This window comes from Nannobrachium achirus (genome assembly GCF_963921795.1).
Source record: "Nannobrachium achirus genome assembly, chromosome: 9".
Lineage (NCBI taxonomy): Eukaryota > Metazoa > Chordata > Actinopteri > Myctophiformes > Myctophidae > Nannobrachium > Nannobrachium achirus.
In genome coordinates, this window is record NC_137818.1 from 18,266,577 (window position 1) to 18,283,095 (window position 16,519).

Here is a 16,519-nt window from a genome sequence, read left to right on the forward strand (position 1 = left end):
CTATGGGCTGACTATACCCCTGCTGTAGATATCGTACTCTTTGTATCGTAGGTAATCTTTCAGCCGGGGTGGGAGAGGGAGGTAGTTGATGAACGTGGGCGCCCGCAGCCGCAGGCGGTTCAGGTGCTGTCGTATCTGCAGGCGACACAGGTGCTTCAGGCTGCGCGTGTTTCCTGAAAGGCAGTCGTGAGTGTACAAGTCATTCATTCATACATTCGTTTGGTTTCCAGGCTATAATTTTTTTCCCTTCCCAGTTTTAGCCCATTCACTGAATTATATGTCACCAGATCATGTATCAATTGCCGAAAATCTCAGACTAATTATCCATGCAGTGATATTGTCAGGCTATGCGAGGCTATGATCATCCAGCTACTCATGACTATACACAAAATACAATTTTGTCAACAAATAAAATTTGACTAAACTAAAATGCTCTGAAAATAGCAGATCTACAAGCTCTTGCAGATCCACTATTTTCAGCATGCAACCAAGTGTAAAATCAGGAATTGCGGCGCCATCAAGGGCGCCAAAGTACAGTTGCTGTCAATACAGGCCCGGCGGCACGGAGGGGCCTCGCGTGGACCACCTTGCCCCTCCCCGCACATCCGTGAAACCGGTTTTACCGAATTGCAAATACTCTAAAACAAAGGCGACTTGCTTGAAACACACATTTGCATATGGTCGCAACCTTCACTTAAAGGAGTAGTTCACCACTTTTCAACCTGTCTTCATATAATAGGTCCTCACTAATGTTCATGATAAAATATTAATAATATTATATTAATAATTTTTTTCTACTCAGTCCAAGTCTCCTAGGAGAGCTGTGGGAAGTTCAGAATCCATCGTCTTGTGACATCATCATTTTCCCCCAAAAAAATGTAATCAATATTTTTGAAAAAAATATTTAGATTTTTATTATCACGAGAACAATGGCTTCCACTTTAAAATTGCAACTTTTCAGGAATAGAAAGCCTGCAGTTTCTATAAGCTGGATTGGCAATCGATGATGTCACAAGACGATGGGTTTCTGACCTGCCCACAGCCCTCCTCTGAGAAAAAAGAAAAAAGGAAAAAAAAAGCTATTTTTGAGTGAGGACCAATTATATGAACATAGGTTGAAAAGTGGTGGAGTGCCCCTTTAAGCTCACGGCCCCCTTTGAGTCATGCCGCCGGGCCTGTGTCAACATTAACACTGGTGTAGAGTCAGGTGTCTCACTCTGGATGTGACAGATGTCCTCCCACTGAGGCTGCTCCTGCAGCGTGTCCTTGAGCTTGGTGCAGAAGGTGACGTGGTCGGTGTAGTCCAGCATGATGCGCACCACCTGACCAGACAGGTGCTTGAGCCAGTGCACCGTGATCACCTCACAGAACTGCAGGGGAACAGCCAGGGACGGCCAGGCAGCGGAGGAAAACATGAACGTATGAAAGGAATTGGGTAAAATACGTATTGGTATCAAAATGTGCCCTACCCGGCCCGACTAATTAGCATACATTTTAGGCCCTATCCTAAATGTCGGGTCGGATTCGGGCAGAATTTGAGAACTCTAGTACCTACCCTGGGGCACACAGGGAGAACGTCCAACCCCACCCTAGGGTATGGGCACTGATGCCAACACACCAACAGCGTTTCAGGTGGGAACCGAAACCAGGACATTCTAGCTGTGAGGCGACAGCGCTACCGACTGCACCACCGCGCCCCTTTTCATTTTATTTATGAAATACCTTAGAAAAATGTTGGAATTGGAATTTATTTATTTTTTGTTTAAACTTAATAATATATCTTCTATCTATAAATTAGCCAAATATCTGTGTGTGTGTGGGTGTGTGTATATCTGTGTTTAAACTTTATGCCCATAGCCAATCAGAGAGGGGCCGTTTATGCCCATAGCAAATCAGTGAGGGGTCACATGTCCGACCACTGCTCCACTCACCACCATGTCCTTGATGACTGTCGTGGTCCAAGACCCGTAGTCGTGGGAACCGTCTCCGTAGGGACACTCGAAGCATCGCCGCGCGTCATAGCCGTTGTTCAGGATGATCCTCAGCATCACCTCGTCCCTCAGCGCGTACTGCAGCGCCGAGGGGAAGTGGGTGGTGTTCACCCGAGAGTAGTAGTTGACGTTGGCGCCGAACTTGAGCAGGACGTTGATAAACTCGTAGTTGCCCTGTCTCAGAGCCACCTGCAAGACACGTGATACAGTCACAGAGTCATTGTGAGCTATATTCTATTTAGCATTTTTAACTTCTTATAACTTATAACTAGTTTTTTACTGAATTCAAATTTCTTTTGATGTAAATGTATATGTTCACCATGTTTCTTTTTATTGACAATCTGTATGAATGTATTGCAACAGGAGCAAAACAGAACAGAACAAAATAGTGTCTGTCTGAGTGTCTGTCTATCAATCGATCAATAAATCAGGAGATAGGCTTCTGACTTACTTATTTACTTACCTGTAGACAGTTAATGGGGTCCTGGTTCACCATGGCCCCGGCTTCCAACAGCAAGCGCGTACACTGCATGTCATTGTTGGTCACCGCGAAATAGAGAGCAGACCTGGAGTGGTGGAAAGTAAATACCGGTAAGTACATTTTACTACAAGTACTGTGCTTGAGTACAGTTTTGAGGTACTGAATAGTGTATAGTGGTGAGCTTATAGATCACCTAAAGCATAAAATAGGGCTTACATGGTGAAATAATTACAGCCCAATAACATAAATGATTCTGAAATGGGTATTCTACAAACTAAATATCATACAGTATGAGTAAATATACAGTTGATTTTGTCAACCAAAAATGCATGTTGGCGGGCCTTGATTGGATCTTAATGCCTGATTTTACACTTGGTAGCATGGTGAAAATAGCAGATCTACAAGCTTACGACGTGTTGCGCTGCGACGCATTGTGAGCTTGTAGATCTACTATTTTCGGAGCCAACCAAACATAAAATGACTTGTCTCTTTTCTTCTACTGGATCTCTTCTCCACTAGTCCCCCCCCCAACATTTTAGTCTAGTTTTTATTGTCAGTATATTTAGTCTAATTTGTAATCATCATAGCTTAGTTTTTATTAGTTTTTATATTTAGTTTTACACCCTGACCTGCGGTCGTCGTGGTAGTTGCGTCGTATCCTGGGGTGCAGCATGAGGTTAGGGTCGTAGCCAGCCTGGAGGAGCATCTCCATACAGTGTGCGTGGCCCCCTGCAGCCGCCGAGTGCAGAGGACTCATCCCGCTCTCCTTCACCGCCTCCGCCTTCGTCACCGGGATCAGATGTTCCAGCGCTCTGTCGGCAGGTCGGCAGATGTAAAATTATTAAGTGCATTTACCAGGGGCGTCACAAGGGGGGGAAAAGTGGTACTGAGTTACTAATTAATTAATTATTTGATACTTTAGCTATTGAAATATAGCAGATATACAAGCTCGCAGCGCGGCACTCACTGCTATTTTTGAAAGGTTGTGAAAATGTGTGCAAATCTTTGTATGTATCTTTTAAACAAAAAAATACATATCATTTTGGGGGTCCTTTACATGAAAAAGTTTGAGCACCACTGACATAGAAACAAAAAAAAAACAAGATTTTTCAAAAATAGCAGATCTACAAGTTCGCAGTGTGCGTTGCGAGCTTGTATATCTGCTATTTTTCAATAGCTAAAGCACAAAATAATGCATATATACGTTCCCAGTCTAAATGGGTTAAAACCCCTCCCCCTATGAAGAACATTTATGGGGGGCCCGCAGTGAATCTTTGTGCCCAGGGCCCAGAATTTGGTGCGACACCCCTGATGACATACAGGGAGGAATGGATGTGGAAGCAGACACTAACAGTGCATGCATTGCTCACAGGATGTGTCCGTGGTAGGCGGCGCGGTGAATGGGCAGGTGCCCGCCGTGGATGGGCACATTGGCATCGGCGCCGTGCTCCAGTAGCACGGCGATGACGTCTGGGTTTCCCGACAGAGCCGCATCGAACAAGACGGTGCCGTACTCCTCTGACTCACACAGCACGCTGGCTCCTACACATACATACAGGACATACAGGACATGAACAATACATCGCCACCAGTGTCAGTGGTGGAAAACGTATATACTGTATATATAGCAGAGTGCCTCAGCCTGATGGCCAAAAAGTCTTGTCCATAGGGATATCCCTTTGAGTCAATGGTTAATATATTGGACTTTGACGCGAGTTCGAATCCCGGGCGTTATGTATTTGTGTGTGTATATATATATATATATATATATATACTGTATATACTGTATACATATATATTTTTTTTTTACTTAAGTGAAAGTATCAATACTGCAATGTAGCAATACTAAAAGTTTCCTTTGGTAAGTTTTCAAATGTAAGTTTACATGCAATTATACTCGCCAGCACTCAATATCTATTGCCAATTAATGTCCGCTCCCACCATGTCTCATATTCATATGTTGACGTGTTTCCTTTTTGCAATTTTTTTTTAAAGTTTAGGCAAGTCTAAATTATAGTCCAATTAGCTGGCACTCCCTGCACTCTTCAAGGTTAGTCTCTGTTCAAATGCAATTTACATATGTGTGAGTTGATGCAATCGTCTACGGCATCATCGTGTGAAACCATTTAGCATCTCTATTGTTAGTCTGGAGGGCCACCAGGCCCAACAGGCCAGGTTGTGTTGTAAACAACTTAAAACAAGATACCTTTTGTTTTGTTACACTGATCAATGAGTTTGAGGTGTTTGGGTTCTTTTCCCTCCATCAGGCGCCCCGGCTGGCGCCTCCCCTGGCCAGCCGGGGCGCCTGATGGAGGGGTAAGAACTGGTTGGAATAATGTGTTCCTTCCACGTGCTACGTCCAACCGAGGAAACTCCCTCCTGTCAGGTGAAAAGAAGCGACTTGGACTCCTCATGCACAGAAGGAAGCATGAGGTCAGTCCCCAGGTTGGCAGAGGGAGTGTAGCGCCCAGGATTACATTAGATAATTGACACCGGGTGAAAAATGGGTTGCAAAACCTTTCTGTAAGAGGATCTCTACTACGCTCAGATGTCCATTCTGTGCAGCCAAGGACAGTGGAGTTTTCATCCTGGAGTCCCGGGCGTTTGGATTGGCACCGGACTCCAAGAGCAGGTACACAAAGTTGTCCAGTCCCAGGAAGGCTGCCTCGTGCAGAGCGGTGCGCTGCAGCGGTCCCGTCTGGTCCACTTTGGCACGGTAGCGAAGCAGCAGCGTGGCCAAGTCATACTGGTCATTTAGAATGGCTGTTGAGAGAGCATGGCAGCCACACACATTACTAAGGATGTTTCCCAATGGGTGCGATTGATGTGAATGCCGACGTATCGTTATTGTTATCTTTATCGCGTACAGTGGGAATGAACCTTTAGGATGTTTCCTTCATAATATCAATATCCATATCCATATGCATTTATTTCTGTATTGGAATGTTGACATCCACCCTCCCCTTTTTTGTTTTGTTGCAAAGACAGAGATTTTAAAAAGAAAGCAGATCTACAAGGACACAACGTGAAATTGGAAGTGGGAAAAAAGGGGGGTGAAAAGAAGAAATACTATAACATTTAACTCTTTCACTGCCAGGTCTTTTAACCTCCAAAGGCCCTCAATGCCAGAGTTGACCTTGAACCCTGATACATAACATTTCGAGATGGGGGTCGGCGGCCATACATATTATTCTAGGGGTCCTTGGCATTAAAACCTTTGAGCATCACAGATAAAAAGAACATCCCATTTTCAGAAAACCATTAGGACTTAGAAGACATTTTCAGGTATTTCTTTCTAATCAAAAACAATGGAGTGTGGTGTGGATGACGACCTGCCACCAACGGAGAGTCCTGCTCGTCGTTTTGGAGGTCTGGGTCGGCGCCGTTCTGCAGCAGAAAGGTGGCGTTCTCCCGGAGGCCGTGGAGGACGGCCAGGAACAGCGGCGTCTCTCCCTTCAGGCTGCGACACTGGAACGAACCCAGCGGCGACGCTGGAGCCAGAACGGTTCAAACGTGTGAATGGAATTGATTGACTGAAGATGGAAGAATGTATTAGAAGGTTGCATAGGAAGATCCATGCCAAACTTTGCACACACACTCCTTGGCTGCCAAACCACAAACTAATTTCTCACATGCCCCTCTTCTAGCGCTACCATGAGGCCGATTCTTGCAAAACACATATTTTTTTTATGCTCCTACACATTTTGCCCTTAAATCACGCAAAGCAGTACACAGTATTTCTAGAGTCATGTCATCAACATGGATATACATGTGACCCTGACGGTCGCTTATCTCCCGATTAGGGAGTCTTACTAGTTTAGAGTTAAATCTGGGTTGGGTTAGGGTTATAATAATTGATTGTATGGATACACTTGATCCATAAATGTGTATATTGTATTCTCTGTGTTTGTGTCAAAGTGTGGGTTTGTCCGTGTTCAAATACAATGTCCATGTATGTATGCACCAAATATCTGTCATGTCTTTCCTTGCCTTACCTGAGAAGATAATCTCCAGTATATTTCTATGCTTCTGTACTGCGGCCTCATGCAGAGGGACCCAGCCTCTTTCATCCACCCTGGACAGAGTCTCTGGCTGCACATGAAGCAATCTGGTCAGAGCATCCTCGTCACCTATAGGGGGGGGGGGGGGGGGACAAAAAATACGCAACTCCAGTACTTGAGTCAAACTATAGTCGACAGTTAATACTTACATATTCAAAAGTATACAGGAGCTGACGTGTTATGAGTGTGTAGATTGACTATCTTCACATTTTTTGAATAGTACTTAATTAGTTAATACATAAATCTTTTTTGTAATCCCTAGAAATGTAGTTATGTCAAAACAACAATATTTGGTATTGAAATGAACTGGAGTGAAAGTCAAATAAAATATGTAAAGTAGGCTACAGATACTCAAAACTTTTACTTAAAGGACGATTTTGCCACTTTTCAACCTATCTTCATATAATAGGTCCTCACTAATGTTCATAATAAAATAGCATAATGTTTTTCTACCCGGTCCAAGTCTCTTAGTTAGGAGAGCTGTGGGAAGTTCAGAAACCGATCATCTTGTGACATCATTGTTTGACAGATTTTCTTTTGAAAAAAATATTTAGATTTTTATTATCTCAAGAACAATGGCTTCCACTTTAACATTGCATCTTTTCAGGAATAGAAAGCCTGCATTTTCTATTAGCTTGGATTCCCCATCGATGATGTCACAAGATGATGGGCTTCTGACCTACCCACAGCCCTCCTCTGAGAAAAAGTAGGAAAAAAATATGCTATTTTATCATAAACATTAGTGAGGAGGACCAATTATATGGAGATAGGTTGAAAAGTGGTGAAGTCGTCCTTTAAGTAGTCTCGCGAAGCCAGTCTGGTGCATCGAAAGAAGAACGATGAGTACCGGTTAAAGCGGAAGTGAAGCCTCCTCGTCACTTCCGGTTCCGTCTCACATCGCACACATTTATCATTATATAAATAAAAATCATATAAGCATGTTTAGCTTGTTGCTTAGCAGAAATGACATTTTAAAATATATTTTCTTGAACTGTAATGCCGGTTTCCATTACTCGCCGTTCGGGAGCTGCTGTTCCAGACTCTATATAGCATTCAGAGATTGTGGAATAGTTGTCTGGCTACGCAAGACTATCCTTTAAGTAACATACTCAGGTAAATGCACTTCCTGTTCCTGTCAACCACTGATGGGGGTGAGGTGAGGATGGGAGTGTTGTGTAATAATGGAACCCCCAGAGAGACTGGGAAAAGGCTGGAGAATGACTGCCACTCACCCTCCTTAATTGAGGTGAAAATCTCATCTGGGTCTTCGCTGACCTGTAGATCGCTGTGGGAAAAAAAATAGTACTGAGCATTAGGGGTGCAAAAGTTCATTGAACTAATCTAATTCGATTGAAAAAAGATAATCAATAATCAATATTGGTGGGGGGGGACCTCCTTCTAAGCATAAGCTTAGAAGGAGGTATTCATATCGAAAATAGGCAGGGGCGAAAATAGCTAACAATGCGTTGCACTGCGACACGTTGTGAGCTTGGAGGTCGGCTATTTTCGGTGCTTGATACCACACTGAACTAAGCACAATCAAGTGAATACAGGAGATGTTGTGTAACGGCATGGATTTCTACACAGAGAGGGCAATTCTTTCAACATAAGATGCTGCATTCAAGTTCAGGAGAGTTTGGACGAGGCAATTCTCTTGAACGCTGCCTTCGGGTATGGCATGGAAAGAGGGCATTTGCATTTCTTTCACCATAGTGAAAACTGCATTCATGGTCTGGAGGGGGCACTTTTGACAGACGGATAAAAGGGCAGGGGCTCAAGCCCCCTTTGATGTCTATGTGTGCACGTGCCTGGAGGTATTGTTTTATCATTAGGAAAATGAGAATTTCACCTGGGATTCAACCCTTTGAGTTTGCGATACTGAATGAGACTCTGTTGAATGATGTATTGCGTTGCCTCATCTTCATCTGAGTCCTCTGACTGACACAAGTCCTCCTCTGTTTCTGTGTTCATCTGGTACTCTGGCAAGGGGCAATGCACACACACGCACACACGCACACACACACACACACACACACACACACACACACACACACACACACACACACACACACACACACACACACACACACACACACACAGAGAGAGACAGTTTAACTTGTTCGTTTTACTAAGAGGGTCTAAGTGTTTAAACTGAAGTGATATTGATCAATTCCAAATATTATCAAATAATTCTGTGGCACCCCTGGACTTGTGTCACGGCACCCTAGAAAGATCATATCTCACTTTAAAGGGCCTCTCTGGCCTCAGTGGCCTGGCTCCTAACCTCGTGTCACCAGGCTTTCTCGGGCGAAAGCCTGGTATTTGTTTACAACCGGCTGTTTGATCCGGTCTAGGCGGAAACCACAAGCAGAAGAAACTCCTTGACCCTGTGCCCTATAAGCCTGCTAGAACACAAGTGTGCTCCCAGACCAGCATGTACTTGTGTTGTGCTTGTGGTTCCAAGAATATCTAAGAGTATAGAACAGTGAGTAGAACATATAAATAACAGGCACCTCAACTGTGGAACCTTCTCCCAGTTTTGGTCCATGAGGCAGATGCCCTCACTGGTTAAGGGTCAAGTAAATGTACCCCCATTGATTCTCACCCAGTCTTAGGAATGTGACAAATATTCCCAAAAAATATTGAACTCTCCATGGCGTGACTAATCGATAGAAGAAAAGTCATTTTGAGGGTGAACTACTCCTTTAAAGGAGTCATCCAGACCAAAACACATATAGGGTTAAATCTGTCTTTTATCATACCCCTGTATACCTGCTTTAGTCCATTTTTTTCATAGCTGCCCCTGTTGCTAGATTTCGGCTGCCCCTGTTGCTAGATTTCGCGGCCCTCTCATAACTAACAGAGTGTATAGCCTTTATACTAGTGCGGTTATTTCTTCAGCTTCAAAGTTAGTATTTTTTTATTGGATTGTGTTTACACAACGTCCTGAGACCAACCAAACCACTGTTTTGACCTCACAGGCACCCTTACTTGTCAAACCGACCCCTCCCTCCCCTCCCTTTCTAGCCTCTCCTCTCCCTGCTCTGGTGCAGAGCAGAAGCCAATCAAAATACAGCCCTGAATATCTTGCGTCTTTTACCACTCATTAAATAAATATTGTTGGGAGCATTAAAACAGTGTCTTGCAGAGCCTTGAAACATCTCTGCCAGAAGCATGACTAAACCAAAGACAGCCTCCATCATACTTATGTTACAGGATGAATAGCCTTGGTATTGATTGAAATGTATTCCAAGTACAGCAGAAAAAGAGTGTAATACATTAAAGGTAGTGTGTGTGTGTGTGTGCGTGCGTGCGTGCGTGTGTGTGACATTTTTGGATTAAAACAACCAAAAAAACTATTGTTACAAAGTTAAAGCTCTATAATTTCTGACCGTAGCAGCGGTCTCCCTGTTTCTTTAATAAACAGAAAATATTTTTTTAAGGTGGGTTGTCAATTTCACTCAATCAGGAGAGAGTACCCATTTATCAGCTTCAATTTGATAGTGTCCCAAGTAGAGATGGGACGATATGAAAATTTCATATCACGATTATTGTGACCAAAGAAATCGTAATTTACAATATTTTTGCGATAATCAAAATATCCCCAACATCCATTATCCTGGGGTGGAACATTTGCCAAAAAAATAGCAGATTGGCTCCGTAGCAAAGAGATTTGGTACAGAGTGAAAAAAAGACTGTATCAAGTATGTATATTATAAGTACATTTTACCAATAGAGGGTTTAAATGGAACCGGATATGCAGCTCGGTAAATAAAAGGTGAATTGATCCCAGTGCATGACGGAGGACGATTTCACGATAAATTAAATATCCACAATACGATTATTTTGAGTGTTTCTTAAGACGATAAACGATAATATTGCTTATCGTCCCATCCCTAGTCCCATGCAGTTCCAGTTTCGCCTGCACACTACTTTGTGTGCAGGCATGCGTAGCCTGTATGAGTTCTCTCTCCTGATAGGGTGAAATTGGTATCCCTACCTGAAACTGCACTGTAGAGACAGGGAGAAAGAACCCTTTTACTGAACAGCACCCTGTTGTTTGCAATCCCTTATTTCAGAAAGATAATATCACCTGCTGCCAGTGACAGACATAGTACCCACATGTTTTACTTAAAGGAGTAGTTCACCAATTTTCAACCTGTCTTCATATAATAGGTCCTCACTAATGTTCATGATAAAATATCACCATTTTTTTCTACTCAGTCCAAGTCTCCTTGGAGAGCTGTGGGAAGTTCAGAATCCATCGTCTTGTGACATCATCATTTTCCCAAAAAAAAAATTAATCAATATTTTTGAAAAAAATATTTAGATTTTTATTATCGGGGGAACAATGGCTTCCACTTTAAAATTGCAACTTTTCAGGAATAGAAAGCCTGCAGTTTCTATAAGCTGGATTGGTAATCGATGATGTCACAAGACTATGGCTTCTGACCAGCCCACAGCCCTCCTCTGAGGAAAAAAATAAAAAATAAAAAATAAAAGCTATTTTTGAGTGAGGACCAATTATATGAACATAGGTTGAAAAGTGGTGGAGTGCCCCTTTAAGCAAAAGTATCAATACAAAAAGGTTAAATGTAGAAGTCCCGTTTTCAAAATGTACTTGAGTAAATTAGCCTACAGAAGTATCATTCAAGTCATCAAGTACACATTGTGCAGAAAAAACATCTACAAAGTGGTAAAGATATATATTCCTCTGAGATATAGTGGTGTAGAAGCAATCGATAAATACTGAAGAAAGTGGGAAAATACCTCAGAATTGTACTTTAGAACAGTACTTGAGTACATGTGCTTAGGCCAGTCACAATTATTACATAATTGTCTCATCGCAATTATTTTGTCATAATCGTCATAATCATTTACATGTTGAAAATGTTAATATATTTTCAATTTTTTTTTAAAAATAGTGGAAAAAGCAGATCTACAAGCTCACAACTGAGCCTATAAAGTTGTCAAATATGTCAGTAATTTCTTTGTATATTTAGGTTATGTGTCATATCTGCCACGTTCAACTTCAAAGCCTACAAGCCAAACAGAAATGCAAATTGTCAATGACAAAAACACAACAATTAATCGTCATGTAAAATGTCATAATCGTGACAGCCCTACTGCTTGCTGCACATTTAAACTCCACGTTGTCATAGAGTTGCACAGTACGTGCTCTACATGAGTATAATGAAATTCAACAGCCACTATAACCAATTAACCATTCTCAAAAGTACAAAACAATATACTTACATATTTTGACGCTCTTAATAGAAAAAAAAATAGCCTATATCTTCGTGCACGACACTGTTTGCATCTATTTTCTCTGTGGACTTTTGAATTGACTTTATTTTGGTGTTTACCTATACGGTCAGTGGGCTGTGTGGCTTCACTGTGGGCTCTTCAGCTCCCAAACTATGTCTATTTATATCTGGCCTGCTATAAATGAGTGGTCACGGGGCCATGGCATTCAGCACCTGGCTCTGACCCACTGAGTACTATAACACCACTACCCCACATAAACACACGCACACACATGTGCACGCACGCACGCACGCACGCACGCACGCACGCACGCACGCACGCACGCACACACAACTTACATGTTCACAGGCAGTAGGGCTGTCATGATTATGACATTTTACACGACGATCAATTGTCACTCAAATAATTGCGATTAATGATTTAATCGTGTTTTTGTCGTTGACAATTACATTTCTGTTTGGTTTGTAGGCTTTGAAGTTGCACATGGCGATATGATGCATACGTTAAATATACAAAAAAATTACTGACATATTTGACAACTTTATACTTAAAAAAGAACATTGATGCGACACGGTGTGAGCTTTTAGATCGGCTATCGGAGAGAGAAAGACAAATCTTTACTGATTTTCCCCCTTAGGATAATAAAGGTATCTATCTAAATCGATTAATTTAACCACTTAAAACATACTGTACTGTGGTTGACTGGAGTCCTCTATACTAGGCCCCCTGGACTGTTTTCACTTACACCAAATATTGCCGATAATATTACTCCAACATAGCCGATCTGCAGCTATTTCTGCTGAATGTTTCGCCTCTTGATCTTGGTCTCTTCATTATGTCCTGGACTTCTGAGCCCCACATCATGTCGTTTGGGACACTGATCAGTGATCACCCCCACCAAGTTTCATGAAGATCCTCTCATCCGTTCTCAACCTAGACCTTTGACCTTTTCAACCCAAACATTAAAAGTAGTGTAAGTGTGATAAAACAAAACATTTTTGCTAAAAGGTTAAAAGTTCTATAGTCTGATAGTAATCATTGTATAGAGTGTTTTCACATTGGCCTGTTATAGCGATGCCAGGTTGACTTTTGTAAAACACATTTTTGGAACAAAATGCCTCAAGTCATGAATGCAGCATCCAATTGCTGTTAAAGGCTGTTAAGAAGACATATGGTACCCTTTTCACATTGGTCAATTAATAGCGTCACCAGGAGGCCACAATAACATACCTGACTTGGTGGAGACCTGTGCTCAGAAGAGCACTGCTTCTAGTTTATCCTGTATAATACAGGGGTCTTCAACGTTTTCAGGCCAGGGACCCCTTAGTTGAGAGAGAGAGAGATGAAGCAGCAGGGACCCCCACAACCTTTTCATAGATTCCATATAGCGTCATTGTTTGACAACACAATCATTGTGTATTTTGGATTTATGTCAATTTGTGTTTTCAGATATTTAACCACTTGAACCGTCAATACCTAATAAACTTGACCTTTTACTCTGTACTTAGTCCCCTCTAGCCCAAACCTCTTTGCTAAAAATAGCCAATCTGCTATTTTTGGCAAAAAGTTCTCAGAATAAGGACACTAGGGTTCAAGTGTTTAATATAAAAAAGGAGAAGAAAGTTTCTATCACACTAAGATTTGAAGGACCCCCTATAGTAACTCCCCCTAGGGGTCCAGGACCCCCTGTTGAAGACCCCTGCTGTATAAGTTCTCTCTCCTGATTGGATCAAATTGTTATCCCCGGCTGAAACTGTATGTTCTGTTTACTAAAGAGCTGGGGAGACCCCTGTTGCTGAACAGACACTCTTTATAATAATTACTATCAGAATATAGAACTGTTTAAGACTCATTTCCGCCCTCTAGTGGCGGAGAAATTACCTCTGGGAACTATTGAGTCGACCCAAACTCGTTTCCCAACGGGTCTGTGGCCTTAAACTAGATGCAGAATAGACCGAAATCTAATCTTTGCTTCTGGGGGTCCCTGGAACAAAATATTTTGCGATAGGGGTCCATCCGTGGAACAAAATATTTTGAGATGGGGGTCTGCGGCCAAAAACACATTTTGGGGGTCCTTAACCACTGATAGGCACATTCTAAAAATGTCTTCTAAATCCTAACAGTTTTCCTTAAAAAACTTATGTTGCTATCATTGTTTCTCAAACTTTGTCATGTCAAGGACCCCCACAATGATATGTATTTGGCCACGGACCCCCATCGCAAAATATTTTGTTCCAGGGCAGGGGCCCCCAGAAGCAAAGATTAGATTTTTGTCTATTCTGCATCTAGCTTAAGGCCACAGACCCGTTGGGAAACGAGTATGGGTCGACTTTGTTTTAGGTCGGCTTTATCTTGTATGTATGTCATGACTTATGAATAAAGATTTCTATAAAAATCAAAAATCAAATAAAACTACATGTCCCCACCCCCATGCCCCATCACGCCTCCCTATTTGCTGAGCTCAAGCAAAGATAGCCTATCAGGGAAGCCTATCTGTGAACGTCATGTACTTCCGGTCAGATCGTCCAAGATTCTAAGCATACCAGGGATCAATTCTCTTTGCAGTTTGCACGTCCGGTCCAAAGCGGATACGGAAGTGGTGTTCAAGCACATGTATGTGTGCGAGGAAATGACCAGATACAGTAGGCGGGCTCTAGACCGGATATGAATACTGAACAGTAAATATAAACCAGGGGGGTGTTTGGGTGGCGTGCCTCCCATTTCTGCTCCGCTACGCCTAGCCCCCCCCCCCGCACCCGCCTCCCCGCTCCCCCGCTCTGTCCCAGACCACGCCCACTGACTCGCTTCCCTGCGTAAATTGCGTAGATGACGCCTCGCTGCGTAGCTTGCGTAAGCAAGCTTCTCTACACACAGACAGACGCAGTCGCACACTCGGAAGAAAATGGAACGAAGAAAAAGTCCTACTGATGACAACATGATGCTTTATTTACTATAGACAACTTTTTAGATTTTGATTATTATTATTAGCCTACTTCTGTCATAATCAATTTCGGCCGCGATGCGACGCATTTAGCACTCGGAAGAAAATAAAAAATGGGAAAGAGAGGCGCTTCTCTGTGAACAACAATAATAAAGCTAACTATAACAACAACTGCCGTCCTGTTGTCCTGCTATCATCGATAATTAACAACTGCCGTCCTGTTGTCCTGCTATCGACAACATGACGCTTTAGTTACTTTTTAGATTTTGATTATTAGTCTATTTATAAAGCACTAAAGTCATAATCGATTTCGGCCGCGATGCGACCCATTGTGAGCTTGTAGACATTCTGCTCATTACACATTCTGCATAATGAGTACTTTTACTTTTGGTACTGTAATTACATATTGTTGCCAATACTTTTTCCTGTAGACACATTGTTAATTCCGGACTTTGTAACAGAATATTTCTATATCGCATTGATACTTTTACTTAAGTTAAACATTTGGGTAGCCTACTTTTTACACAACTGCATGACGCTATCATCCTCGATTTTAAAACGATATTTTATCCGGCGGGAATGATGCTATAGGCTACTATAGCCATGTTGTCATTTTACTGCTATTACAGCTCACATTTTGTGCTGTGATCAATTGCATGTAGTCATGTAGAACTCACTCACAGTAAATGATGGGACAATACTTCCATGTTGATGCACTTTATTAATGTACAATTCACAGTAAAAATTCAGGTGCAGTTAGTGCAACTAGTAATAGTCCATTTCAATTTAAAATGAAGTGGCAGTAAAGACGCAGTAGCAGCAAAGTTGCAAAAATACAGTACACTATATACAGTAGGCCTAGGGGAGAGCGGGGTAAACTGAGACACTTTTTACATTTGCTCCCCTCTAGGTGAACTAAAAGATATATCAGTAAAAATGTACACATTTCCCAGTAATTTGGGATGTTTCCTAACAATGGAAGTTATCAGAACATATTCAAGACAAAAGGCAGAGAAAATATGATTGTTTTAAAAAAAGTGGTCTTGTGTCTCAGTTTACCCCAGGACCGGGGTAAACTGAGACAGACCAGAGAAATCAACGGGGTAAAGTGATCCACTCACTTTTTTCACTTTAAAACTACCATAAAAACACAAAAACCCGGTTAACCGGGTTAAATATGCGCAATACAAAAATGTACATAGCAGACATTCTTTTAATAGGCTTTGTCCTGTCATTTCCACCCATGTGTCAAATAATGTGACACATGGGCAGAAGGAAAAAACTAAAAACCCTATAAAAAATGTATAGAAGGGTTTACCAAACTTTCCTTAGTTGATTCTAATGTAATTTCTCCTGTAGAATCTATTTCTGCAAAGTATATTGTTGTATTGTGCATAACTAATGAAATAATTCGCATTTTAGTCAAATGTAGTCAAATATGCTAATTATCTCATTAATTATGCACAATACAAAGAAATATATATCAAAAATGGATTCTACAGGGGAAAATACATAAGAATCAACTGAGAAAAGTTTGGTACACCCTTTAATCAGGTTTTTACAGCTTTCTCCCTGTCTTTCATGTTGGGATAATGTGAGATATAGTCTCAGTTTACCCCGAAGCAATTGTCTCAGTTTACCCCACAGCCACATTTTGGGAAAAGGTATATTTTTATCAATTCAGGGTAATCTTCAGCTAGCATCTATCACATGGATTTATAAGTTGGTAGTTCATCAACATGTATGATATAAAATGTTCTCCCTGCATCAATTTGCT

General features: G+C 41.8%; 1 protein-coding gene across 1 annotated transcript; it reads right to left on the reverse strand.

The window, feature by feature from the left end:
* asb14b (ankyrin repeat and SOCS box containing 14b) lies at positions 1–8,504 on the reverse strand (the record flags this gene model as incomplete). The annotated part of the gene is made up of 11 exons (XM_080732601.1): positions 1–173; positions 1,217–1,370; positions 1,932–2,180; positions 2,455–2,557; positions 3,102–3,284; positions 3,843–4,014; positions 4,990–5,235; positions 5,805–5,963; positions 6,468–6,602; positions 7,766–7,818; positions 8,383–8,504. The coding sequence occupies 11 exons, from the start codon at positions 8,502–8,504 to the stop codon at positions 1–3; spliced, it is 1,749 nt and encodes a 582-aa protein (XP_080588727.1).
* Positions 8,505–16,519: the final 8,015 nt, after the last annotated feature.